Source organism: Coloeus monedula (assembly GCF_965178545.1).
Source record: "Coloeus monedula genome assembly, chromosome: 7".
NCBI lineage: Eukaryota > Metazoa > Chordata > Aves > Passeriformes > Corvidae > Coloeus > Coloeus monedula.
In genome coordinates this window covers 2,432,986-2,455,015 of record NC_138787.1, presented here as the reverse complement: position 1 = coordinate 2,455,015, position 22,030 = coordinate 2,432,986, and the positions used below count along the sequence as shown (strand labels likewise).

The 22,030-nt window shown below is 51.7% G+C and overlaps 1 protein-coding gene across 2 annotated transcripts; it reads right to left on the bottom strand.

Moving 5' to 3' along the window:
- Window positions 1-1,316: 1,316 nt before the first annotated feature.
- Window positions 1,317-21,610, bottom strand: RAMP1 (receptor activity modifying protein 1). Of its 2 annotated transcripts, XM_082285438.1 has the most exons (4): window positions 21,485-21,563; window positions 21,176-21,277; window positions 9,951-10,089; window positions 1,317-2,231 (listed from the first exon to the last, which is right to left on the bottom strand). In XM_082285438.1, the coding sequence occupies exons 1-4, from the start codon at window positions 21,522-21,524 to the stop codon at window positions 1,976-1,978; spliced, it is 537 nt and encodes a 178-aa protein (XP_082141564.1). In that variant the 5' UTR covers window positions 21,525-21,563; the 3' UTR covers window positions 1,317-1,975. The 2 variants fall into 2 exon arrangements, with proteins under 2 accessions (XP_082141564.1, XP_082141565.1); XM_082285439.1 differs by lacking the exon at window positions 21,176-21,277 and having other exon boundaries at window positions 21,485-21,610.
- Window positions 21,611-22,030: the final 420 nt, after the last annotated feature.

Here is a 22,030-nt window from a genome sequence, read left to right as displayed (position 1 = left end):
CATGGCAGAGCTGGGGTGCAAACTGTAAGCACGAAACTTGAGTTTTCCCTGTGCCTTTTCCTTTACAGCTTCACAACCTCCTGTAGCTGGAGGTCTGGGAAAGCAGGGAGGTGAAATGCAGGGATTGGCATACAGGAGGAGAGCTTCACCTGCAGATAATATTCACAAGGAAACATGGATCAGCCCACTATTTTAAGCAGGCAACTACAGTGAGAGATCTTTGCTGCCAAAACCTTACTGCAAAGGTAAGGAGTAAAACACCCAAAGGTTGGGAAATCCAGATTTTGCTTACAGCATCAGAAGGATTCTCTTGAGCTGAAACCGCTGAACCAGGTTGCTGTAACAAAGTGCTCCTTACTGTAGAGGCACTCTGGTACTGTTAGCACATTCCATCCTGCAGGAGAGGGGGTCACAGTCCCCATTTCTTGGGCTGTCACCATGCATGGCTCCCCACTCATGCCAGGAAGCTGCTGCTGCTGTGCCCAGGGCAGAGCAAAGCCAGGGTGCTGCTCAGGTGAGCCAGGCAAAGCTGTGTCAGGGTACCAGCAGCCCCATGAGTGCAGAGCTGCAGCCATCAAAGCCATCCCTGCCTCCCAGAACAATCCTGTTTAACCCCTTTCCTGTGGTGTTGCTTGCCTGGAGGAGATAAGCAGAATAATAAAGTTTGGACACTGTTAAATACTGTACATGAAGGTCGGAGCATTGGTTTGTGCTCATCCAGGACAGGGGGAGGGGGGGATTCTAGGAAATTCACCACCTCACAGTCCAGGAAAATAAACTGCATTTTTCCTGCACATGAGGAGATGGGGGGGTTTATATATTTACATAAATATATATGTTTGTTTATATGCATTTTTATGTATAGTTGTATAGATTCAACTAATCTCTGCTTCTCCCAGGATCACGGACTGGTTTGGGTTAGAGGGAGTCTGGGCTGGGTGGGCCAGACAGAGGGCTTGGTGTCCCACTAGGTTTTGGAGTTTTTTTGGGAAATGGGAGAGTCAGGAGTAAACAGCAGCTGGGTGTCCCCAGGGAACCCCTTCCTGAGCCAGCAAGGCACTGAAGGGGTCTGGAGTGTGTCAGAGCTGTCAGGGATGGCAGTGCCCAGGGGTAGGGTTCGGGGTCCCCATCCCACCCCAGGTGCGGCCCAGTCTCCCTGCACGGGAGCTGACCCCACTCCAGGACCTCCCCTAGGGATCCCCCTAGGGATCAGCACTACTGGGGGTCCCTGGCATCACAAAGAGCAATGAAGGAGGAGCTTGACCTCAGCCTTCACAGAGACAGGCACACATATACATGTATTTATTTATTTAGGTAGGAAAAGCACCTTACTCTCGTTCCTTGTTAGCCCCAGGGCACCCCCGGTGCCACCCACTCCCACTGCCGCCTTCCCCCCGTTGTTCCCCACCTCCCAGGCAAAAGCCAGCCCGTGCAAGCCTTGTCCTTGTGCTGGGGGCTGGGGGAGAAGATGCCTTTCCAAGTGTGGGGGGAAACCCAAGAAAAGACAAAGAGAGGAAGCCGAGGGTGTTTTGGCTGGTCTCCCGTGTGTGGCAACCGCGCTGGCACTGCGGAGCTGCAGGATTCCGACTCCCCACACCCCGCTGGGTTTTTTTCCTTTCAACTTTTCCTCCTTGGCACACGGTGCCGGGGGGAAGCGGCTGGGAGAGGCGGAGCAGAGTGCGCAGTGCCGGTGCGGGGTGAGCGGCGCTCCCCGTAGCGCAGCGGAGCCCCCGCTGCCCGGGCAGCCCGTGCCGGCCCCAGCCGCCCGTGCTGCCCAACAGCCCCCGCTAAAATGACATTTATTTGGAACCACCGGGCACACGGGCGGTACCGCGCAGGAGGAGCGGTGGCGATGCTGTCCCTGCCTCCGGGGCTCGGTACCCTCCGTGATGCTCCTCTGGCAGGCTCTTCCCAAACACCAGGCACATTCCAGGGGAGAGCCCCCCGTCCCTCCCCTGCGCCGCCCGCGCCGGCCCTACACGATGCCCTCGCTGCGTTTGCTCCTCCACACCACGAGCGCTGTCATCAGCAGGGTGACAAGGACGGGCAGCACGATGAAGGGACACAGGACGCCGTTCGGGGGGTCGTGCAGCGCCCGGCCCGACGGGGAGCAGTTCCTGAAGTACTGTTTGTGCACGGCCACGAAGAACTCGTCCACCAGCCGGTTGGGCCAGTAGCAGTCGAGCCTCTCGGCGATCAGCGCCGTGCAGTTCGTCAGCTCCCCGTAAGTGCTGCAACACACACAGGGAGGACACCGGGTGGCACCGGGCACCAGCGCCCGGACACGGCCGCGGCACCTTCCCCCTATGCAATATAAAATACTGTATACGTTGTAGGTAGTGTATATAAAATGCAACATAAATACTACATAATTTACAATGTATATATACATGGGCAATATAATATATCCCTCCCTGTACAATATATTATATATACTTTCTATTACAGAGGTGTGAACTTGAGGCTCTACTACAGTTGTTAAGAGTTCTTAAATTTTTTAGGTTTTTTTTGATTTATAGCTAGCTATACCCAGCCCTATAAAAATATATAGTGGGTTTTTGAAAATCTATATATAACCTGTAAAAATATATGGGCTTTTGAGTTTATACCTAGAGAGGTAAGAAGATACAGGATATTTTAAATTCCCACCAGGTTTTGCCACTTTGATGGCAACTTTTAAGTGCTCACCCACTGCCAAAAGCAGTTTTCATTTATGGAATGACGTGGTGTTCGTGGTGGTGGTTTCATTTACAGAAGGAAATGAAAACAAAAATAATATTTACAGAAATAACAAGAAGCAAGTTGGGGGGGGGAAGTTTGGGTTGTGTAAATTTTTGCAGGATTTCCTGGCTGAACTGGTGCTATTAGAAAACACAGGTTGGACCCATATTTTAAGCAAAGATCTTCAGGAAACCCATCCCAAGCCAGCCTTTGGAGCACCATCCTCCAGCTTGTGTGAGTTCAGCCCAAAGGGGGACAGGAATAAGTACATTGAATCTACTTAAAATTCTTCTTTAAATTGCCTAAAACTGTTGCATAGGAACCAGCTGTGCAGGTCCACAGCCCATCCTACCCCTCTATGACCAGCAAGTCCGTTTTCCCATTTTTTTTATAAATACCTGGAAAACCAGGAGCAGCCCTGAGCCAGAGGCACTGTCCCTGTGCCAGGCCATGCAGCCATCCTCTGGATATTACCATGACAGGTAAACCCTCCCTGCTTTAAAACTGGCTATGCATAAAAAACACATAGATAACAATTCCCTCCCCCCATCCCAATTAGTCACATCTAATTTTAGAGGAACAAAGCAAAGCAAACCCCAGCTCTCCAATTAAAAACATGCCTGGGGGAAGAAGTATTTTAGAAGCAGCTTCCCAGCCACTCTCCACAGCCCCTGTGCAGCTCCTCAGCTGGGGTTTGGGGTTTTGGGGCAGGCTGTGCCCACACGGCCAGAAATTTAATTAACGGGGCCTGCAGCTGCTAAAAGCAGCTTCTGCCAAGCATCCCAATGTGCAAAATTACATTTCCCTTTCATCAGCATCCTTAGGAGCTGCAGCCGCTTCAGGAACCAGAGGGAAAGGGTTAACAGGTGAATAAAAGCTATTTTTAAAGCTGAAGGACCACAGAGCAGCTGGCTTAGCCCTTCCCTGGCTCCAACTGTGCTTCCATGGGGATAAATCACTGCTCCCATCACTGTATGTGAAGACATGCAAGGAACCAAAGCCCAACGGTGCCAGCAAATGAAAGGATAAACTCACTGAACTCACTGCCCTTTGCAGGGAGGCAGCAGCCGTGTTCCAGCACTCAGCCAGCTCCAGACGTGAGGATGGACCCGAGGACAAGAGCTGGGCAGCCACAGCCTCAGCAAGGAGATGGCCATGGGGCTATGACTGGAGGGTGTGGGGTGGCTTAACACAACACACTTGACACACCCAAAGTCTCTCGTCCCTTTTATTTTTGCCGTTTCATTAAGGCCTCCCTGCTCCAGATGCCATCCTCAGCAGGAGCAGGCTGACATCACGGGCACTCCCACCCTCTGGCCCCACAGCCCAGCAGGGAGTGAGTGGGAGGTTCCCAGAGGGAAAAGAAACTGTTTTCAGGAACAGCTCCAGTAATAAGTCTTTTGATTGAGAGAGAGGCAGGCTGGGTGCTCAAGAGCCGATTTCTGCCTGTTGCTTACACAGAGCACACTCGACCATCACAATTTTTATGAAGGGCCAGCTAAAAGCAAAGCTGAGCTCTCAGTTATGGCCAAGTGCTTCCATTTCTTCCACTTTCATCTCACAGACCCTTGATCACCCACCAGCTGAGGCTGTCCCTGCAGGCTGCGGGGTCCTGAGCTGCCCCATATCGCAAACAGCCCGGTGACACTCCATCATCTCCCGTCCACCCCAAATGCACCCAGACACAAGGCACTGGGCACCTTCTCCTGACACACTCACTGCCAGCTACTGCAGCGGGTACCAACGTGCTCCGTTGGCTGGGAAGGGATAACCAGACCCATCGGATCCAGGGCACTCATGACGTCCTGGCAGACGGGATCAGGATCCCTCTGGAGAGCAGCAGTGTTGATGCCTGGGGCTGAGAGTGCTCTGCCCTGCCACAGCCGTGGTGAACATTCATCCCACTGTGTCTCCAAGACGACATCTGGTTCTCTCTCTCCTCATGAGCAGAGCCACATTGTTGTGTTAGCCCCACACCAGCCTGGTCCCACAGGGAATTCAGCCTGGGCTGGTGGTGCAATACCTCAGGGAGTGGAGGGGAAGGACTGTTTTCCTGTCCAACCCTCCCCTTGCCACCCCACAGCCAGGAGAGCAATGTTCCCCCCACACACCCCACCACACTCAACAGGGAAAACCTGAGCCAAGCCTCGGAGGCTGCAGGGATGATCCTGTCACAGAGTTAAAACTCTCTGGAGAGAAGGCTGGAGCAGCATGCTCAGCCCAAGTGGGGGTGAACCAGCTTGAACTTTTTGTGAAAGCTCTCCAGGATGGATGGAGAAGGGGGGTCAGGATGGGTAACCCACATGGATGGGTAACATCAATCTCTACTCAATAATTATTTTGCTCATTTTAAGAGCTTTACTTCAATATTGTGTCAATAAATAGGGCAATATATATAACTGCCTATGCTATGCAGTAAATAATCGGATCCAGCCACACCCAGCCGCCATCTCAAGAAATTGAGGAAGCAAGGGGGCCCTTTCTGCATCTCCTGACTCAACAGGAGGGCTTCCCTAATCAACCTTATTCCTCCTGTAGCAAACGCAGAGTTTCAGGCTTTTTTCTTCCAGAGAAGCCCACGGCTCATTTGCAAGCCTCCATCTCCCAAACATCATGTCCTCCACAAAAATATTAGGCAGCTGCTCTAGGATAGCACTGGGAAGAGGGCAAGTTTTCCCAAACAATCCCATCACTGCCAGGAGACAGACACCTGGCCCTGGAAAGCTCCGCTGTGCTTTGCAATACTTTTTCCCTACCCAATGTGAACTGCAATTAGGGTTGTTTTCTCTGTCACCATGGAAATGGGTTTAAAGGATGCTGTGAATGGACTACGTGGGGATGAAGGGCTGCAGGCAGGATGGGGATGGGGCTCAGCCACGGGTGGGAAGCAGTCAAAGAATGATTTAGGGTTTGATGGCATCTGAATGCTTACACTGCGATAAATCCTAAGGAATTCCTCTGGGGTTTTTTTACCACTGCAACCAAGACTGGAATTGACTCTGGCATTTATTCCTTGACAGCACTTGGATGTGGATGGTGCTGCACTAGGATTGGGGTTCACAGGATTGACAGATACCACGAGTATCCCGGTATTTCCTATCTTCCCTGAATTCCTTGCTTCAGAAGGGAAAAAAGAAAACACCACAAGGCTTTGCTTTTGCTTTGCAGATTAACAGAAAACATTGATTTCCTCCTCTGCAAGGCTGCAGGGCGAGCCTGGAGCCAGGCTAAAGGGGTATCCAGAAGGGAACTGGCAAGCTGAAGATAAATAAGTAGATAATGAGATAATAAGAGAATGGATCAATCTGTTTTCTGTAAATAATGGATAAATAACCTGAAGACAGAGTGTGAGTGTGCTGACAGCTGGGAGAGCAGCTCCATCCCTGGCTGCAGCTGTCAGAGCAGCACGATCCCCCTGGTGAGCTCCTTCCCGCAGGACGCCCGCGGCCGGGGGAAAGCATTCCATGGAGATTTTCAGGAATGCCACAGAGGGTGGATATATTTGGGATGAAGATGCCTGGCTGGGCTGGAGTGACACCCGCAGCTGTGGCAGCAGCGCTCGGCATCGTGAGCATCGCCCTGTGCACAGACCCTCCTGCAAATCCCTTCCCTGGCCACAGCCCTCCGGCCAAAACCGAGCAGGAAAAATATCCACAAGTCATCAGCGCCTGCTGACGCATTCGTGGGTGGGCAGTGGCAGCCCGACCCCTCCACATCCCTGAAATAGCTGCCCTGAGGGAGACCACAGCTAATCCCCCTGGCTCAGTCACCACGCCGACGAAGCTGGAGCTGGAATCAAAATAGCCAAGCTGATCTTTGGGATAATTCATCAGGTACGGCTGAGCTCCTGGCCAAAGCAGCTCGGCCACCACCACGGAGTGGAGGAGCCCTCGACACCGAAGAGCCCAGGATGCAGCTGCAGTCTGGCTTTTGAATCCCAGGCAGCCAAAATGTGCAACAGCTCACACAAGCTCCCCTGGCCCACGACAAAAACCTGCCCATCAAAATCCATCAACTTTCCCCAAATAAGCAACACTAAGAAAGCCAGCAGAGCTGAAGGGTGTTGGCCAAACCTTCCCTGAGAGTTTGTGCTCGTCCACAGAGCCCAACCCGACCTCACCAAACACTCCTGCTCCAGAGAGACCCCTTGCTTACATCAGAACACAGCAGGAGCAGCGGTGCAAGAGCTCAGCTAATGCCTCTGAGGGTGAGATGGCAGCAGCATCTGCCACCTATAAATAGGACAAATGGCCCACGATTACAAACTCTGCTGAAACAATTCATTTATCCAGATGTTCCCATCGTGCCACCCTCACTTGAGCACGAAATGATGGAGCTTAGGGGCATTTCCCTGCTAAATGCTGCATCCAGGAAATCAAGAGCTCCAAACACGATGCTGCTGGTGGTACAGAGGTAAAACCTCTCAACATTTCTCCTTGTTTCAGACAGGTTTCAAGCATCAAAATGTCTTGGTTTGGGGGAAGATCTGGAGAGAACAGGCTCTAGGCAGGTGCTTTATTTCGATTTCTTTGTCTCACAGCTGGTGGAAGACAAATCCTTCCTCTAAAGCCAGAGGGGTGACCAGCCAGCTATGCCACTCCCTGCCCGCTCCTGCTGGGACATCTTCCCTTTCCCCAAAAAGGGGATGGCGATTCCCAAACACATCCAGGGAGCAACATGATGAGCGAGCCCACCCAAACCCCAAATCCTTGCAGCTGATTTAGTGCAGTAACTGAGCTATTTCTACCCAATTTTTCCAGTGTCCTGAAGGCACGAGAGGATCAGAGGAATGTCATCTCTCAAATAACCTTGAGCCATGTGTTTGCACAGAGCAAATGGACTCAGGCAATCAAATTAAAACCCTGCAAGCTTATCAACATTTCCTCCAAGTGCCTCAAGGGTAATGAGTTTAGCTGAAGCTATTGAAAAGACAAACAGGACGTGTGAGATAAAGAACAAGATGGTGAGGGCTGGAGCAACATCAGCAGCCCTGGGCATTTCTGAGCACCAGATGAGGCTTCTCAGAACCAGAAATCTCCCACAGTCTTTCCACTTTCTTCTCTTCCCCTCCATTTTGTCATGGATCAAGGGGAAGAAAAACCCAATAGCATGTTCAGAATCACAGAACAGAATCATTGAACCATTAAGGTTGAAAAAGACCTCTAAGATCTTGGAGTCCAACCTTTGACCAAAAGATAGATATACACACACGCGTAGCTTTTAATCTGGCACAGAAGAAAGGGCCACGAAGCAGGAAACCACCAAAATCTCACAAAACCTCTTAATTTTTGTGCAAAAAACTCATGGCACACAGCACTACCTGCTCCCTGTTTCCAGCTGACCCTCATCCCCACTGGTGTCACATGAGCTCATTTTTGTTCCGCTGCTTCATTTTCCCAGGGAAAGGCCATGGCACAACATGGAAAGTCAGCTGAAGGGGGGAAAAGGGAAGTTATTTTCTCAAGCCCTCACACCAACACACAGCCACCCCTAACCAGTCTTTTAACTTCAATCAAAACCATCTCAGCACATTTACACCGTGGTGGTACGAAAAGATTCAGCTCTGCTGATTATAAACAGGAAAGGGCTAATCCAAAGAAAGCACTGTTTGCAATAAAAATAAAAGCAAACCCAAAGAAATTTCCCCAAAAAATCCAGCAAACCCCCGCAGAGCAGCACATTCCCCATATGCGACATCCCCAGTCTCCCTGGTGGGGCTGCACTGAGCAGGGTTCCCTTATCACCCTCCTTATCCCACACAGATGCTCCCAAGCATTCCACCAGGGAAGCAAGGCTGCATCTCTGCTGCTCCCAAGTCATAAATCACGGCTGACTCCCTGACACTGATTACAAACAGGAGGCTTAGCAGGCGGCTGCCATGCCATGCCATACCATTCCAGCCTCTCCCTCTAGTTGCCTGGAAAAATCAACACACAACTTCTGCAAGCAGGGGCTGAGCCAGCAGCTCCCGTGGGACAGCTTGGGATTTTCTCACAGAGAGGGTTTGAGGGCATCTCGGTGGGTTACGGGGTTTTCACACTGAGTTAGGGTGTTCTGAACTGTCTGGAGAACCAGAGTGATGAGAAAAGATGCAAAATCTCATGGAAAATATGTCCATCAAGCTGTGAGGCACCAGAAGGCCCCGTGATGGGAATCCCAATCTGCCTCTTCTTTAAACCAACAATTCCCAGCACGCAGCAGAGCCATGGTCTCCTCCTACTGGAGCTCCACTGCTGTGTGGTGGGGCACGGCCCCCACCCTGACTTCCAAACCCTGCTTAGGCTGGGCTCCTTGAAAACCCCTTTAATCACAGAATGGCTGAGGCTGGAGATGACCTCTGGAGATCCACCTCACCTTGTCCAAACACTCCTGCTCAAGCAGGGCCACCTACAGCTGGCTGCTCATGACCATGTTCAGCTGTTTTTTTAGTATCTCCAAGGATGGAGATTCCACATCCTCCCTGGGAGATCTGTGCCAGTGTTTGGTCACCCTCACAGTGAAAATGCATTTCCTGGTGTACAGAGGGAACCTCCCGTGCCTCAGTTTGTGCCCATGCTTTCCCACCAGGGCACTTTCCTGGCTCTGGTGCCCACCAGAACCCCCAGGTCCTTTTCTGGTTGGTCTCTGGGCAGCCCCAGCACATCCTGGTGCACGAGGCTGTTCCTCCTCAGGTGCAGAACTTTGCCCTTCCCCTTGCTGAGCTTCAGGAGGTTCCCAGCTTGTTGAGGTCCCTGCATCATCCACCCCTCCCAGTTTGGTGTCATCTGAGGTGCTGGGGTTACACCCAGTCCCATCACCCACACCCCTAATGAAGAGGTTAAGCAGGACAGTGCTGACCCCTGGGATAAATGCCTACGTGCTCCAACCAGTGTTTGGTCAATGATCAACACCCCCCAGGCCTGGCTGTTCCGATGGTTTCCAACCTCATCCAGCACAAATTTGTCTGTGGGGATCTTACAGGAGACAGTGCCAAAAATCTCACCAAAGTTTGGGCAGACAATGTCCACTGCTCTCCCCTCCAAGCCCACCTCATGCCCCCTCCACATGTGACCAGGCTGGAGAAGCCCCTTAGGGACCCGGCAGGGACAGAGCCAGGGCAGCTTCAGCAGCACAGCAGAGTGAAATCAGAGTGTTTCCCCGTGTGAAACACGCCCCAGTGCCGACACCATTACAGCCCAAAACCACAGAGGGGAGCAGGAGAGAGGGAGGAGCAGAGGGACCTCACTTACCCCACGGTCTCGTCCCAGTCGCACCAGAGGCGCTGGCCGATGCCCTCCATGCTGAGCTGGAACTGCTTGAGGCAGTAGTGCCGGATCATCCAGCCGTAGTCGGCCTCCTGGCACGCCGTGGCCGCGATGAAGTGCTGGGCTGCAAGACAGGCCAGGGCCACGCGGGGTCAGGCTCTGCTGGGGGGTCACAGCAGCACCACAGCCCCCTGTGCCACACAGGCGCCCAGCTGCACACACAGAGGCACCTGCCAAAGCACAGCTGACACCAGAGCAACCCCAGCTCTTCAACACCTCCTTCTCCCAGGTTTATTTCCCTCCTCACACCCTTGGGACCTTGCACCCTCCCAAGTGCCTGGTGCTGGTCAATCAGTTATTCAAAACATGCCAGGTAACTCATGAATTAGTAAGGATGTGGGTTTATTCTCTGCTGATAGGCTGAAATGCCTTTGGATTTCAAACGCCCAGGTCTTGGGCTTAAGAAACAAGTAAGGGTGTGGGGGAAGCTGAATAACCTTAAGAGATCCCTGCTGCTGACCCCTGAAAAATGACCTGCCACACTTGGGAACAAATATCCACCTCTGATGGAGCACAGGGACAGACCCAAGGAAATCCATCAAATCCATCTCTGGCTGTACAGTGCTGATTGAATTCCCTTCTGGGAACGTGTCCCTGCAACTGCTTTAAAAACAGGCAAGAAAAAGGTGCTGCTTAGAGGCTCATGGACAACCAGTGCAATGTTGCTGGTGAGGGGTAAAGGGAAAAGGATTGTGATGCTACAAAGGGAAGGGAAAAAAACCAACTCTTTGGGAGAATGATTAAGTGAGCCTGGCTATAAATAATAGCTTTCCCTTGGTCCCAAAGTGCCAGCTAGTGCCTTTGCAGCTCCTGGAGTGCATTGCAGGCAGGCATCACATACCAGATCTATTTTTTTCTATGTGTGAATAACTCTGTGCTTTATTTTTATCTGATTTTTTTTAACACAACAGAATTGAGCTGCTTATTTAGCGGCCAAGGGACACCACCATGGGACACCATCCCTCTGCAGCCTCCAAAATCTTCAGAGCACTTAGGTACCAGCATCCTATGGCAATGGGTGGGAAGCCAGAACCTGCTGGGAATTTGGGTGGGAAGGGCCCCCAGAGCCTTGGCTGATGTTCCTGGATGGGTGCAGGGCTCCCACACTGCCTCCAACAGCAGCAGCCACTTTGGCCTGGCTTGAGATAAGACCATGGGAGTTAATGAGCCAAGAGAATTTAAAGAACATTAAACCCTCACTGTTGCAATAATAAAACTGAGTTTATCAAAATCTGAAGCTCTCCCCACCTGATACCAGCCAGGGGCACAACCTCAGCCAGAGACAAGCCCTGCTCCCAAATGGGAGCATTTGAGATGCTGAAGCAAAGCACCAAGAGAAGAAGGAGCAGAAGGAAAGCTGCAATAATTTTACATGAGGCCTGGACTGCAAATCTCACTCCAGGCAGGCTGATTGAAGGCCAGGAGGCTTCTCTCCCCTCCCCATCCCTTCCAATCTGGATGAGTCAAGTGAAGGAGTGACACGGCTGAGTGAGCACCAGCGTCCAAGGGAGGCTCAGGAGCCACCCCGGGGGTCACCCCTTGGTGACATCTGTGCACTGGACTCTGAAGGGCGAGAGCCCTGCAAATATCACAGCCATCACTCGTCTGGACAAGCAGCTTGCAGAGAAAATGCTGCTGGGGAATGTGTCAGGTGCAGAGCAGGAGAGCACAGCAAAAGGACAAGGGAGAGCACGGCGGGAGAATGGATTAAAAAGCAGATGGATGAGCAGCCAAGGGGACTGAGGAGAAAAGGAGGAAACAGAGCCAGGAAGAAATAAGTGAGACACGCAAAGCATGGAGAGAAATTGAGGAAGACAAAGCCACTTGAGGAAATTCAGCAGTGAAGCAGCACGAGGGGAGAGAGAAGCAGAAGTTAACCAAGCATGGCCAGGCTGCATTTTGCCTGGCTTTGCTCCTCCCCACTCTCATTTAGGATGAGCCCAGAGACAAGCTGTACCACAACTACCCTTAGGGATGCCCAAATGTTTCCTGATGACCACACAGCTGCTTATGCAGAATGAACCTGGAGGAAAACATCTTAACCTTGAGTGCAGAGAGGAGAAACACTGAAAAAACCATGGGGAGGAAGCAACTGAGAACCACAAACTGGCTGCAAGTAGCTGCAAGCCACGGGTAGCTGGTAACCAGCATGAAAACTGGCCCTACTATCAAAAGCAAAAAACAACCCAAACCAAGTGAAAACCAAACCCTGGGGAGCTTTAAGCACTTGCCAATCACAGCAGCTCAGAAGATGCAGCTCTCGAGGTCCTTCAGAGGCAGCTGTGCACCTTGCTGTCCCTGGCAGCTCCTCCATGCTCCCCAGGAGCTCTGCCTGCCCCACCAGGACCTGCTCCTGGAAGGTGCCTCTCCCACACCTCCACATGGGCTCTGCAAATCCCTTTGCCCTGGGGGACTGGGGAAACCAGAGCCATCAGCCAGTGACCTTTTCCAAGGACATCTGATTTTGGACATGGTGAAGGGCTCTTTTGTTCCACACCCGAGAGGAGCGAGGCCCAACAGGGCCCATTGTGTCAGTGCTGCGAGGATGGAGCTGGGCACAGCGAGGCAGAAAAGCTCTTTTGTTTTCAGCTGACCAGGAGAACTGACTTTAGCTGTACTTGCACATTTTAAGGTCAAAGTGAGAAGCTCCTGCCACGTTTCCACATGGTCCCCACCTCAACCCACAGATCCCTGCTGCTTCACAGATTTCCCGCAACCCCATCTCAGACTGGGACAGGCTCAGGGCTTGTAACAACAGAAGGGAAAAAAAGCAGGGATGGATTTTTGTTCTCTCCTGGCTCTCACTCCAGAAGGCTTTCCTTCTGCCCTCAGCCCTGCAGATGGAGATGGTGTAAGTCAGCTGCAGTGAGCTGTAAATAACTGAGCTCCAGAGCAGTCACGGCTCTGTACTCAGCAGCATCCATCTGTGAAGGCTGCAAGGAGCCGCCGAATAACTGAGCTCCAAAACTCAACTGTACCAAGGCTGAGCTGCTTCCAAAGAGCTCCCCTCTCATGGGCCCCCGTTGTTCCCATTCCCTCGGGAAAAATGGCATTGAGAGCTGCAGGAATGCAGCAGTTCTCTGGGAACATCCCACTGGAGCCATACAGTAGCTCCAAAGCCCTGCTTGGTCTTTAGGTGCCACACGGACATGGAGAATCATAGAATCCCGGAATGGTTTGGGTTGGAAAGGACCCTCAAGTTTATCCAATTCCACCCCTTGCCATGGGCAGGGACACCTTCCACTAGCCCACGTTGCTCCAAGCCCCATCCAGCCTAGCCTTGGACACTTCCAGGGATGCAGGGGCAGCCACAGCTGCTCTGGGCACCCTGTGCCAGGGCCTCACTACCCTCACAGGGAACAATTCCTTCCCAGTATCCCATCTAACCCCACCCCCTCTGGCAGTGGGAAGCCATTCTCCCTTCTCCTATCATGAGAATTGTTGATGAACAACCTTCCCTGCAGAGAGAATCCCTGATTGCCTATTAAAAGATGCAATGTTAAGGATCCTCCTCACAGTAAACACTTGGAGAGTAGTGGTGAGGAGGTGATTGGAGGGATGGCTTTTGCAGGCATCCCAGATCCTCATGATTGCCCTGGGATTGAGGTCCTGGAGAGCCCCAGCAAGCATCCACCAGGACTCAGCCTACTGAGGCTTAGCTGCAAAAAGCCTGTCACACATTTATTTCAGCAGAAGAACAGCATTGGTCCTGAACTGTTACAAAAATTTCAGGAAGACAGCTGGACTTTCCTACACTGCACTTCTCAGAGCTGGAGCCTGGACCAAGAGCTCTGGGCCATCCCTCCAGAAACAGCTTTGAGGACACCACCCCCTCCTCCTCCTCCCACTGCTGTGAGCCCACACATTTGTCACAGTAATGGTTCACCTGCAAAAATCCCTGAGCTTTCTCTGCAAGAAACATCCTGCATTTCCCAGCACTATCCCTCTGCACAATTCCTTGGTCTCTGGCCTTTTTCTCTTCCGTGTTCCAAAAATTCTTGGGCTTGTCTTGTTGGGATGTGCAACCAACCCTACAGGGAAGCAGAGGCAGGGAGGACTGTGGAGCCTGAGAACTGATTTGGGAATTTCAGACTGGCACAGCATGGGATGTTCCCCTTTCCCAGGCATTTTTGCAAGTACCCCTGACGGTGCTGGGGGAAGGATGAAACCATTTGACAACACATGCAGAGAATTCACCAGACCATCTGTTTGGACTGTCAGGATTTTCTGGGGAAAAACTGTTCAGGGTTTCATGGCAAAAAGCAGGAAATAGGCAGATATTCATCCAAAAGCTGAACTCCAAAGATGGCAGATAATTGCCAAGAGACACCCACAGCAGGGCTGGCACTGGACAAGGCACACGTGGCACCAGCAAAGCTCTGGGCTCTGAGAACAAACATCCCAGTATCTTCCCCTGGGCTTCTCCCAAATTCTCAGACCTCCCCTGTGAAATGATTAGTGCTCTGAACAAGCCCCACATGGAAACAGGCTGGTTTCCTCTCCTCTTCAAGGTGGTGGTTTTGCTGTTTTATTTAGAACAAACCTCATGGTTTGGACTCGGCTGCAGAATAAAACACTCACGGGAGGCTGGGGAGAGGACATGGGGCAGGAGGCAGAAGATGAGTGTGAAAAACATCCCACTTTGCAGCCACAAAAATGGAAAAATTGGCCCTTCCAGCATCTGCAGAAGCCGGGGAAGGCTTAAAAACACCTTCCAGTGGGGCTGCTTCTGGCAGCCACCAGCTCAGCAGAGGCTTCAGAGCCTGCAAACAGCCCCGGGTTCACCAGGAGACACCTAAACTGGTGTTTAGCTGGGACACTTTTTTTGGACAGAAAGCTGCAGATGTTGGGCTTGGGGACAGCAGGGTGGCTGGCCCAGCACTGTGCCTTCCTCAGGAACCACCTGCTCCCAGCTCCCCTTGCTGACAGCCTGGGCTGTGCCTCCGCAGTCAGACGAAACCCTGGAGCCCAGGAAGAGCTATTTCTGTCTGGGATTTGCACAGGGAATGTATTTTTAAAGTCTCTCCTCCCTGCCCGGCTGGCTCAGGACAGGGGCTGGGAGCCAGCAGTGGCTCCAGGGGCTGTGCAGCAGCTTGGGAATGGAGATGGATGGAGGGGTCCGAGCCCTGCAGGTGATCATGGGGGACACAGAGACCTGCACAGGACCATCCCATCCCAAACCTGCTCATGGATGCTTCAGGAGCATCCTCAGGTCCCCAAACCAGGCAGCTTCTGCCTCCCCTGCCACTGTTGTGGCACTGTCCCTTAATCTGCAGGACCTCCTCTCCCAACACAGCCACTCAGGGTGTAAATCAAAAAGGAATTAATGGGATTTGGGGGCTTTTATGTGCTGCAGGGGAGAGGGGATTTTACAACACACCGCTGAATCATGGCACAGTGAGGATTTTGGAGGCAGAGCAGATGCTGGGAGCTGGGGGGAGATCTGCCCATCTCCAAGCACCAGGAAAGCTGGTCCCAGGATGTCTTGGACAGGCTGCCAACACTCACTTGGGAGAAGAGAAGGAGGATCTCACCCTCCCTGCCTGCCCTGTGCTCCAGGGGGCTGCAGATGGAGCAGCAGAAGGAAACCACACAGCTACTGCTTGAATAGAGCAGCCCAAGCACAGCACAGACACGGGGACAGAGCCCTGCTGGAGCTCCCCAGGGAGCTCTGCAGGTGGAAAGCTCATCCCAAATTTTGCCTGTCCAACAGCTTCACTACCACAAAGCTACAAAAGGACTCGAGGAAGCGTGAATGGGGGAGAAGTCACACAAGCTGAGAGGGGAAAAAAGTCTCATGGCAGGGGAAAAACTTAAACCAAAAGGAGGCAGGGTTAAGATACTCCCCACGGTGGGAGGTGCCATGGCTGAAGTGCCCTGTACCATCCTGCTGGCCTGGGAGACAGGGGACACTGGATCCACAGTCAGTAGGGCAAGTCAGTCCCTGCTCAGCCAAGCTGGGGACAGGCCCCTGTTAGGGACCTGGCTGTGGGGAAAGCTTCCAAAGGGGCCAGAGGTTTCCACCTCTTAGGGAATGCAGCACAAGGTGTGGTGGGCCTGAAGAGCCCTCTGGGGTCCATCCCACAAGCCACTTCTTCACATGAAGGAGAAATGCACCCAGAACCTAAAGGCCTTTAATCTGATTTATTAACTCACAGGGGGACTTCACCCCTGCTCCTGGAATGGTTATTCCCTTCATTTTATCACACTAAACAAAATAAAGAGAAAGCTGCTTTTTTTCCCAGCTGGCATTAATGAGGTACTTTGCATGCAGCTGAAAATCATCATGAAACCCAAAAGGATCTCCCAGGTTTTAAATGTGGCATCCTGTTGTGCCTGCAAAGGAAGGAAGTGATTTATCCCTCAAGCTGGTACTTGGATGATTTGTCGGCATTTACTTTGTGCTGGGATGGGGATACTTGAGGTTTTGTTGTCACTTTATAGCTATTCCAAGCATTCTAAGAGGGCACAAAATAAACTGCCTAAAAATAACTGCCAGGGAATTATTAGCTGAAGTTGAGGTGGGAGCCAGCTGCCTGAAAGCAAAGCCTGTCTGGGGGCTTTTGGGGGCTCAGGAGATGCCTGGGGAGCAGAGGTACCACTGCACTGTGCTATTCCTCTTTCAAGTTCAGTATTTTATGAAGCACCTCCAACAGCCAATCCATCCCCAAAGGAGGGCAATTTACACCATTCAAAGACCCCACATAACAGCTCCTGTAAGACACAGAATATGGGATTAAAATGAAAATGCAAAATCAAGGTTTGTAGGGTGAAGCCCACTGCAGGGCAGTCCTAATTAGCTGGGTCACAAGGAGCTGGCTTTTTGCCACAAGGCATTGCTGTTAAATGGTATTAACCACTAAATACACTGAAATAGGCTGCTCCAAGAAATTGGTCCAGGGTCTTTCTCTCCTTGCCTCAGCTTCCCACCTGTCTTAGCACAAGTTATGGTATGCCCTTGCTACCATACCTGTTATCAGAGGCAAGCACAGTTCCAGGAATGGGACTTATCTTACATGTCCCTAGACTTGATTCTGCAGAGGACAGAATGACAAATACTTTTATTTCCCCACCAAAATTCACTCGCTAGGTAAAATAAAATCAAGAGCAGCTGAGAAGGGAGGAAGGAGAAAGGAAATCAAAAGCCAGGCATACTGAAATCCAACTGCTGCCACGAGCTGTTAGTTATAAAGATAATTATATCCTTGATGAATAGTGGGGTCTTTTGGAAAATAGTTCTTCTAGATTGAATTAATGGAGGAAAACCACAGGCTTTAGACAGGCACTGGCAATGTCTGTACAGCTCAGACTTCACCCATCCCGAGTTCACATCATCTCTGGCCCTGGCCACCATCAAATCCCTGCTCACAACGGCAGGGTGGAAGAAAGGAGGGGTCCCCACTGGATTCTGTGCACCCTGAATCCAGGGGCCGAAGGGAAGCAGCCACATCCCTCCTGCCTTCCCAGGGCGGACTGTGGTATCCAACATCCCCATCCCAACACCTTAACCCAGTGTTAGACCCGGGTTTAGAGTTATTTTTAAAACATCAACAAAGCACTGGAAGCCACAGATGTCGGCTCGGTCTCAAAGCCAGGCTGGTCCTGCTGCACAAAGCCAGGGAGGAACGAGCAGCCACCAGACTCCAGATCTCAGGAATGTGCTAAAGGGAAATGTACTCTCCTTCCACCCCCGGGATTATTTTCTCCTTCAGCTATTTCAGTTGATTGAGGCTAAAATAAGAGCAGGGAAAAGCAACACCAAGGTTAAAAGTGCCTGGCATTGGTTTGGAGACAACACACTGTGATCCCGCTGGTTCAGGTTTCAACGTGTGTTAAACACAGATGATCTGCTACATGGGACTATCAAGCATTTTACTGAATTACCTTCAAGATTAAAAAATCACTGCCTGAGCAATCTAGCAGACTACCCATGAAGAAGCACATAACAAGTAAATATAAGAATTTGTTAGGGAGAAAACCAAAACAAATATCCCCACTGTCACGTTGGTGCACCCATCACAGGCTGCACGCAACAGCAGCTTCACTGAACACTTTTAACACAATGCTTCCAGACTAAAATCTGCTGTTGAGCCATGTGGGCAGCCTAGGAATCACTGGAATAATTTATTTTCCTTTTCAACAGAGACTTCTCGATGTGGTTTTTCTTCCTTCCAGCTGAAGAGCACACAGAGATTTTGCACCTCTCTTCGACTCACCCACACACAGCGCTGCTGCTCTCCCAGCAAATGTTACCTAAAGGATACAGGGAAGCCCAGGGGGATCACCCTTGGCCGAAATCAGGGGTTTTTCACCCAAGCTGCTGCCTGCCTCTGCACTGGGGTGCTTCCCCGAGGTGTCAGGATGTGTTTTCAAATCCCCAAAAGCTCATGTTGTAGGAGCACAGAGACAAGGGACTGAAACCATGCAGCAGCTTCATTAGTGGATTTGATGATTAAAAGCAGCCAGCTCCGTAGGCAGCATTACGGCAGACAGGGACCAGCATTCCCTGGTATTCACCCACCCACATAGGAACTGACCTGGTGAACCCCAGCCATGGCTGTATTTCAGAGGAGAAAAAGGCATTTAGCTATTTGAGTGAGCTGAAACGCTGCATTTCCCCTCCAATGGGCTTTTAATGCTCCTGTCCCTCCACCCCAGTGGTGTTTTCGGTCCTTGCTTGGTGCAGGGTCTGTGCTGGGAAGGGCTGTGATCACAATCGTGGTTTTGGAGCCCAAACCTGCCCCAGACAACAACAGAGCCAGACTTTACATCCAGTCAGGGAGGCAGAACGAACTTGCCAGAGCAGAGCAGTAACTCCAGATTCCCACCCGCGACTCTTCAAGATCTCCCTCAACTCTGCCATAGCCCCAACATTGATTTCCAGCCCTGTGGAAATGTGAAGGATGCCAACCCCATCTTTAGCCATTATGAGGTCGCTAATTTCATTCCCTCCAGGTCATGGCACTTGTATTTTCACCACCTGCAGCCTCCCGGGTCAGCACCAACGGGAAGTTATGGCGCCGGTGCTTCATGGCTCTTAAATTCAGCATCGTTTCAGAGTTAATAAATGCAATCCTATTTCTCACAGCCAAGAGGCTTCCTGACCAGACCACACAGCCTTCAACCAACCCACCAAACCCATGTGCCACTGGTTTCTGCAGGAATACAGCTGGCACATATGGGAGCAGCACAAGAAACTAGAGGGTGGAGGCAATTTTGTTGTCCCTATCCACATGCTTTTCTTTTAATGCATAGGAATTTTCGAGTCCTCTCCATGCCAGAGATGCTCTGCAAGGGAGGAGGAATGCTTTACTTTATTGTCAGGGATTTCTAACAGGGCACACTCTAAATACTGAGGAGGATTTTCCCAGAGAGGCTGCAGCCTTAAATTCGACTTTAGAGGAAGCTTTAGCTCTTTATAAAGGAGGCACTCAAACTGAAACCACTGGCAGGCATTACCGAGTGTTTTTTGGGCTGAGAGAAGACACAGAGGACTTTTAATTCCTGATTTCCAGGAGAGGTCATAAACAGTGCCCAAAAGTTTTGTTTTTAAGAAAGCATCCTTTTCTGTAGACTGTGCAAACACAATGCTGCACAGCACAGACAGAAGATGCAGGGAATCAAGGAGATATTAATGTTTTACTGACATTATTTGCAATTGCCTCTTATCTCTTGCAGCAATACAGTTATCTAAACCCAAAAGGAATCCAAGCAGCCCAGCACTGCCCTTAAACACCAAAACACAGCACAGAGCTCTGGGTGGTGCCAATCATCACTGCCCCAGTAACAGCGAGAGCCTGGCTCATCCCCTCCTCCCTGAGCAGCCTCTGCAGGAAGCTGCAGCTAAAAACCAGAAAAAGCCTCAATTTACCTTAATGGAAGTGGTTACCTTGGGGTACAGCTGGATCCCTGGCCTGCTGAATGAGACTGGGGTTTTTAGGATGGCTGATTCCCTGACCACCCCTGCTTTTTAAAGACTGCAGTGAGTTGTGAAGTTACCTAAAGCTTGAGCTTTAAAAGAAAAGTTTTTCTTTTAAACCCTTTCCTTAAAAAAAAAACCACCTCACTTTAAAACACCTGCATCAGTGACCTCAAAATTCAAGACTCCACCGTGATTTCTGGGCACTCAGTTGCCACTTGCAATTTCAGTGCAGCCCTGACTGTGTGCAGGGCTGTAAAAGCTGAAAGGCATAAAAAGAGGGGGTCTTTTTGTTAAATGTGCTTAAGATAAAAAATCCTAGGAAGAGAATGTGGTGAAAAACACATCCACGGCACCAAGAGTAGCCATCATTGGGTAACTGGCTCACACAAGAGGCAGCATCCTGCTGCTTCCAAGCCCACTGGAGATGGAAAGGAGCAGCCTGGAATACCTGGATACTTTTAAAAGTTACAGCTCCCCAACCAAGAGAAGAGAGGATGAGAAAAAGGAGACAAGGGCTGGGAAAACAGAGCAGAGAGAAATCCTAGCTAGCAGGAGTTAGTGCTCCCTGCACAGGCTTCTGCAGCCAGGGACGTGCAGCCTTCCCCTGCAACCCAGCAGGAGAATGTGCCTCGTCCAAGGGCACAGCCTGCTCCTGCCCCTGCACAGCTGAGGAGTAGTAAATAGTTAATTACATGGTACAGATAAGCACATTATGTGCAGCATGGCTCACTGCATTATGCACCAGGGCTCGGGGGAGAAAATCAGCACAGGGGAAGGAAGGGAGAGGAGGAGAAATTTGTGCTTCCTCAAGGAGAACTTGGATTTTGTGGAAGATTAGCGTTACGATGAGGGTGAGCGGTTTCCCTTTGGAGTACCTTAAATAAACACATTTCTACACAGCACCAACATCCCTCAGAGCTTTTGCTGTGGATTCACAGGTGACAAACACGGCACAAATCTCTACCTGTTGCACTGAAATGCCAGGAGCGGCAAAGAAACCGAGGCACGCTGCATCCCACGGAAACGACCACACAACGCAAGCATTTCCAACCCCATCAGCGGTACACCGCAGAACATCCAACCTCAGCTTGGAAAAGCCTGTTTGAAGGGGCACGTCTGGCTGCCTCCTCTTCCTGCGGCTCAGGAATGGGAAGACAGAGACGCCAGGGCAGTAATTAAACATTTGCAACAAAAGGCACGGACGGCAAGCAGAACGAGCACGCCTCACCTAGGCAAGCAGGGAATCCCACACAGAGCAGGCTGCGTCCCACAGCATCACCACCTCGCTGCTCCTGAGGCCAAGTGCGATGTTTTACTGTGTCCCAGTGCCCTGGAATCATTTCTCCTTTTGATTCCCTACTGCTGTGTCGCCAGCGAAGCCAAGCTGGAGCCTCGCCGGGTCTCAGGGAGAGCGGAGAAGCCGCGGAGGAGGCGGCCGGGGCTGCGCGCCCGTGCCCAGCACAGAGGGGAATCCCGGGGAGCCTCGCCCGCCGCCCCACCGGCTCCGGGGAAGTTGTGTCGCGGCGGCCGCACTTACCCAGGACGAAGCAGAGGAAGCGCCGCGGGAGCAGGGCCATGGCCCCGCGGCAGGAGCGGCTCCGCTCCCGGGGCCGGGCGGGCTCCGCGCCCGCGGCGCTGCGCGAGGGGCGGGCCCGGGGCGGGTGCGGCCCCGCCCGGCTCCTGCTCCGCTCCCGCCCGGCTCCTGCTCCGCTCCCGCCCGGCTCCTGCTCCGCTCCCGCCCGGCTCCTGCTCCGCTCCCGCCCGGCTCCCCCGGCAGCAGCGCGGGTCAGAGGAGGGGGAAGCGCTGCGGAGCCCAGGATCTCCTTATCGCCATCTCGTCAGCGCAGCCCAGAGCCGCGGCAAAGGGAGCAAACAGCTCCAAAGGAAAGCACGGTGAAGTCCTTCCTCACGCGCTTTCCTTAGCCCCGCTTCTATCTCCTCCGACGAAATTTCTCCCTAGCTAAAAAATCCTACCTTCCCCTTTCTAGTGTTGAACATACACATGCAACGCACTTTTAAGGAGAAAAGAAATGTTTTGTGGTTTTCACTTTTTATTTTTTAACCGAGTGTAACATCGTTCCCG

Coding starts and splice junctions, on each gene's coding strand:
- RAMP1 (XM_082285438.1), bottom strand. CDS start 21,524: ATGGCCCTGCTCCCGCGGCGCTTCCTCTGCTTCGTCCTGG. Junction 21,278..21,484: donor CTTCCTCTGCTTCGTCCTGG/GTAAGTGCGGCC, acceptor AAATGATTCCAG/GGCACTGGGACACAGTAAAA. Junction 10,090..21,175: donor GGGATTCCCTGCTTGCCTAG/GTGAGGCGTGCT, acceptor CCTGTCTTGCAG/CCCAGCACTTCATCGCGGCC.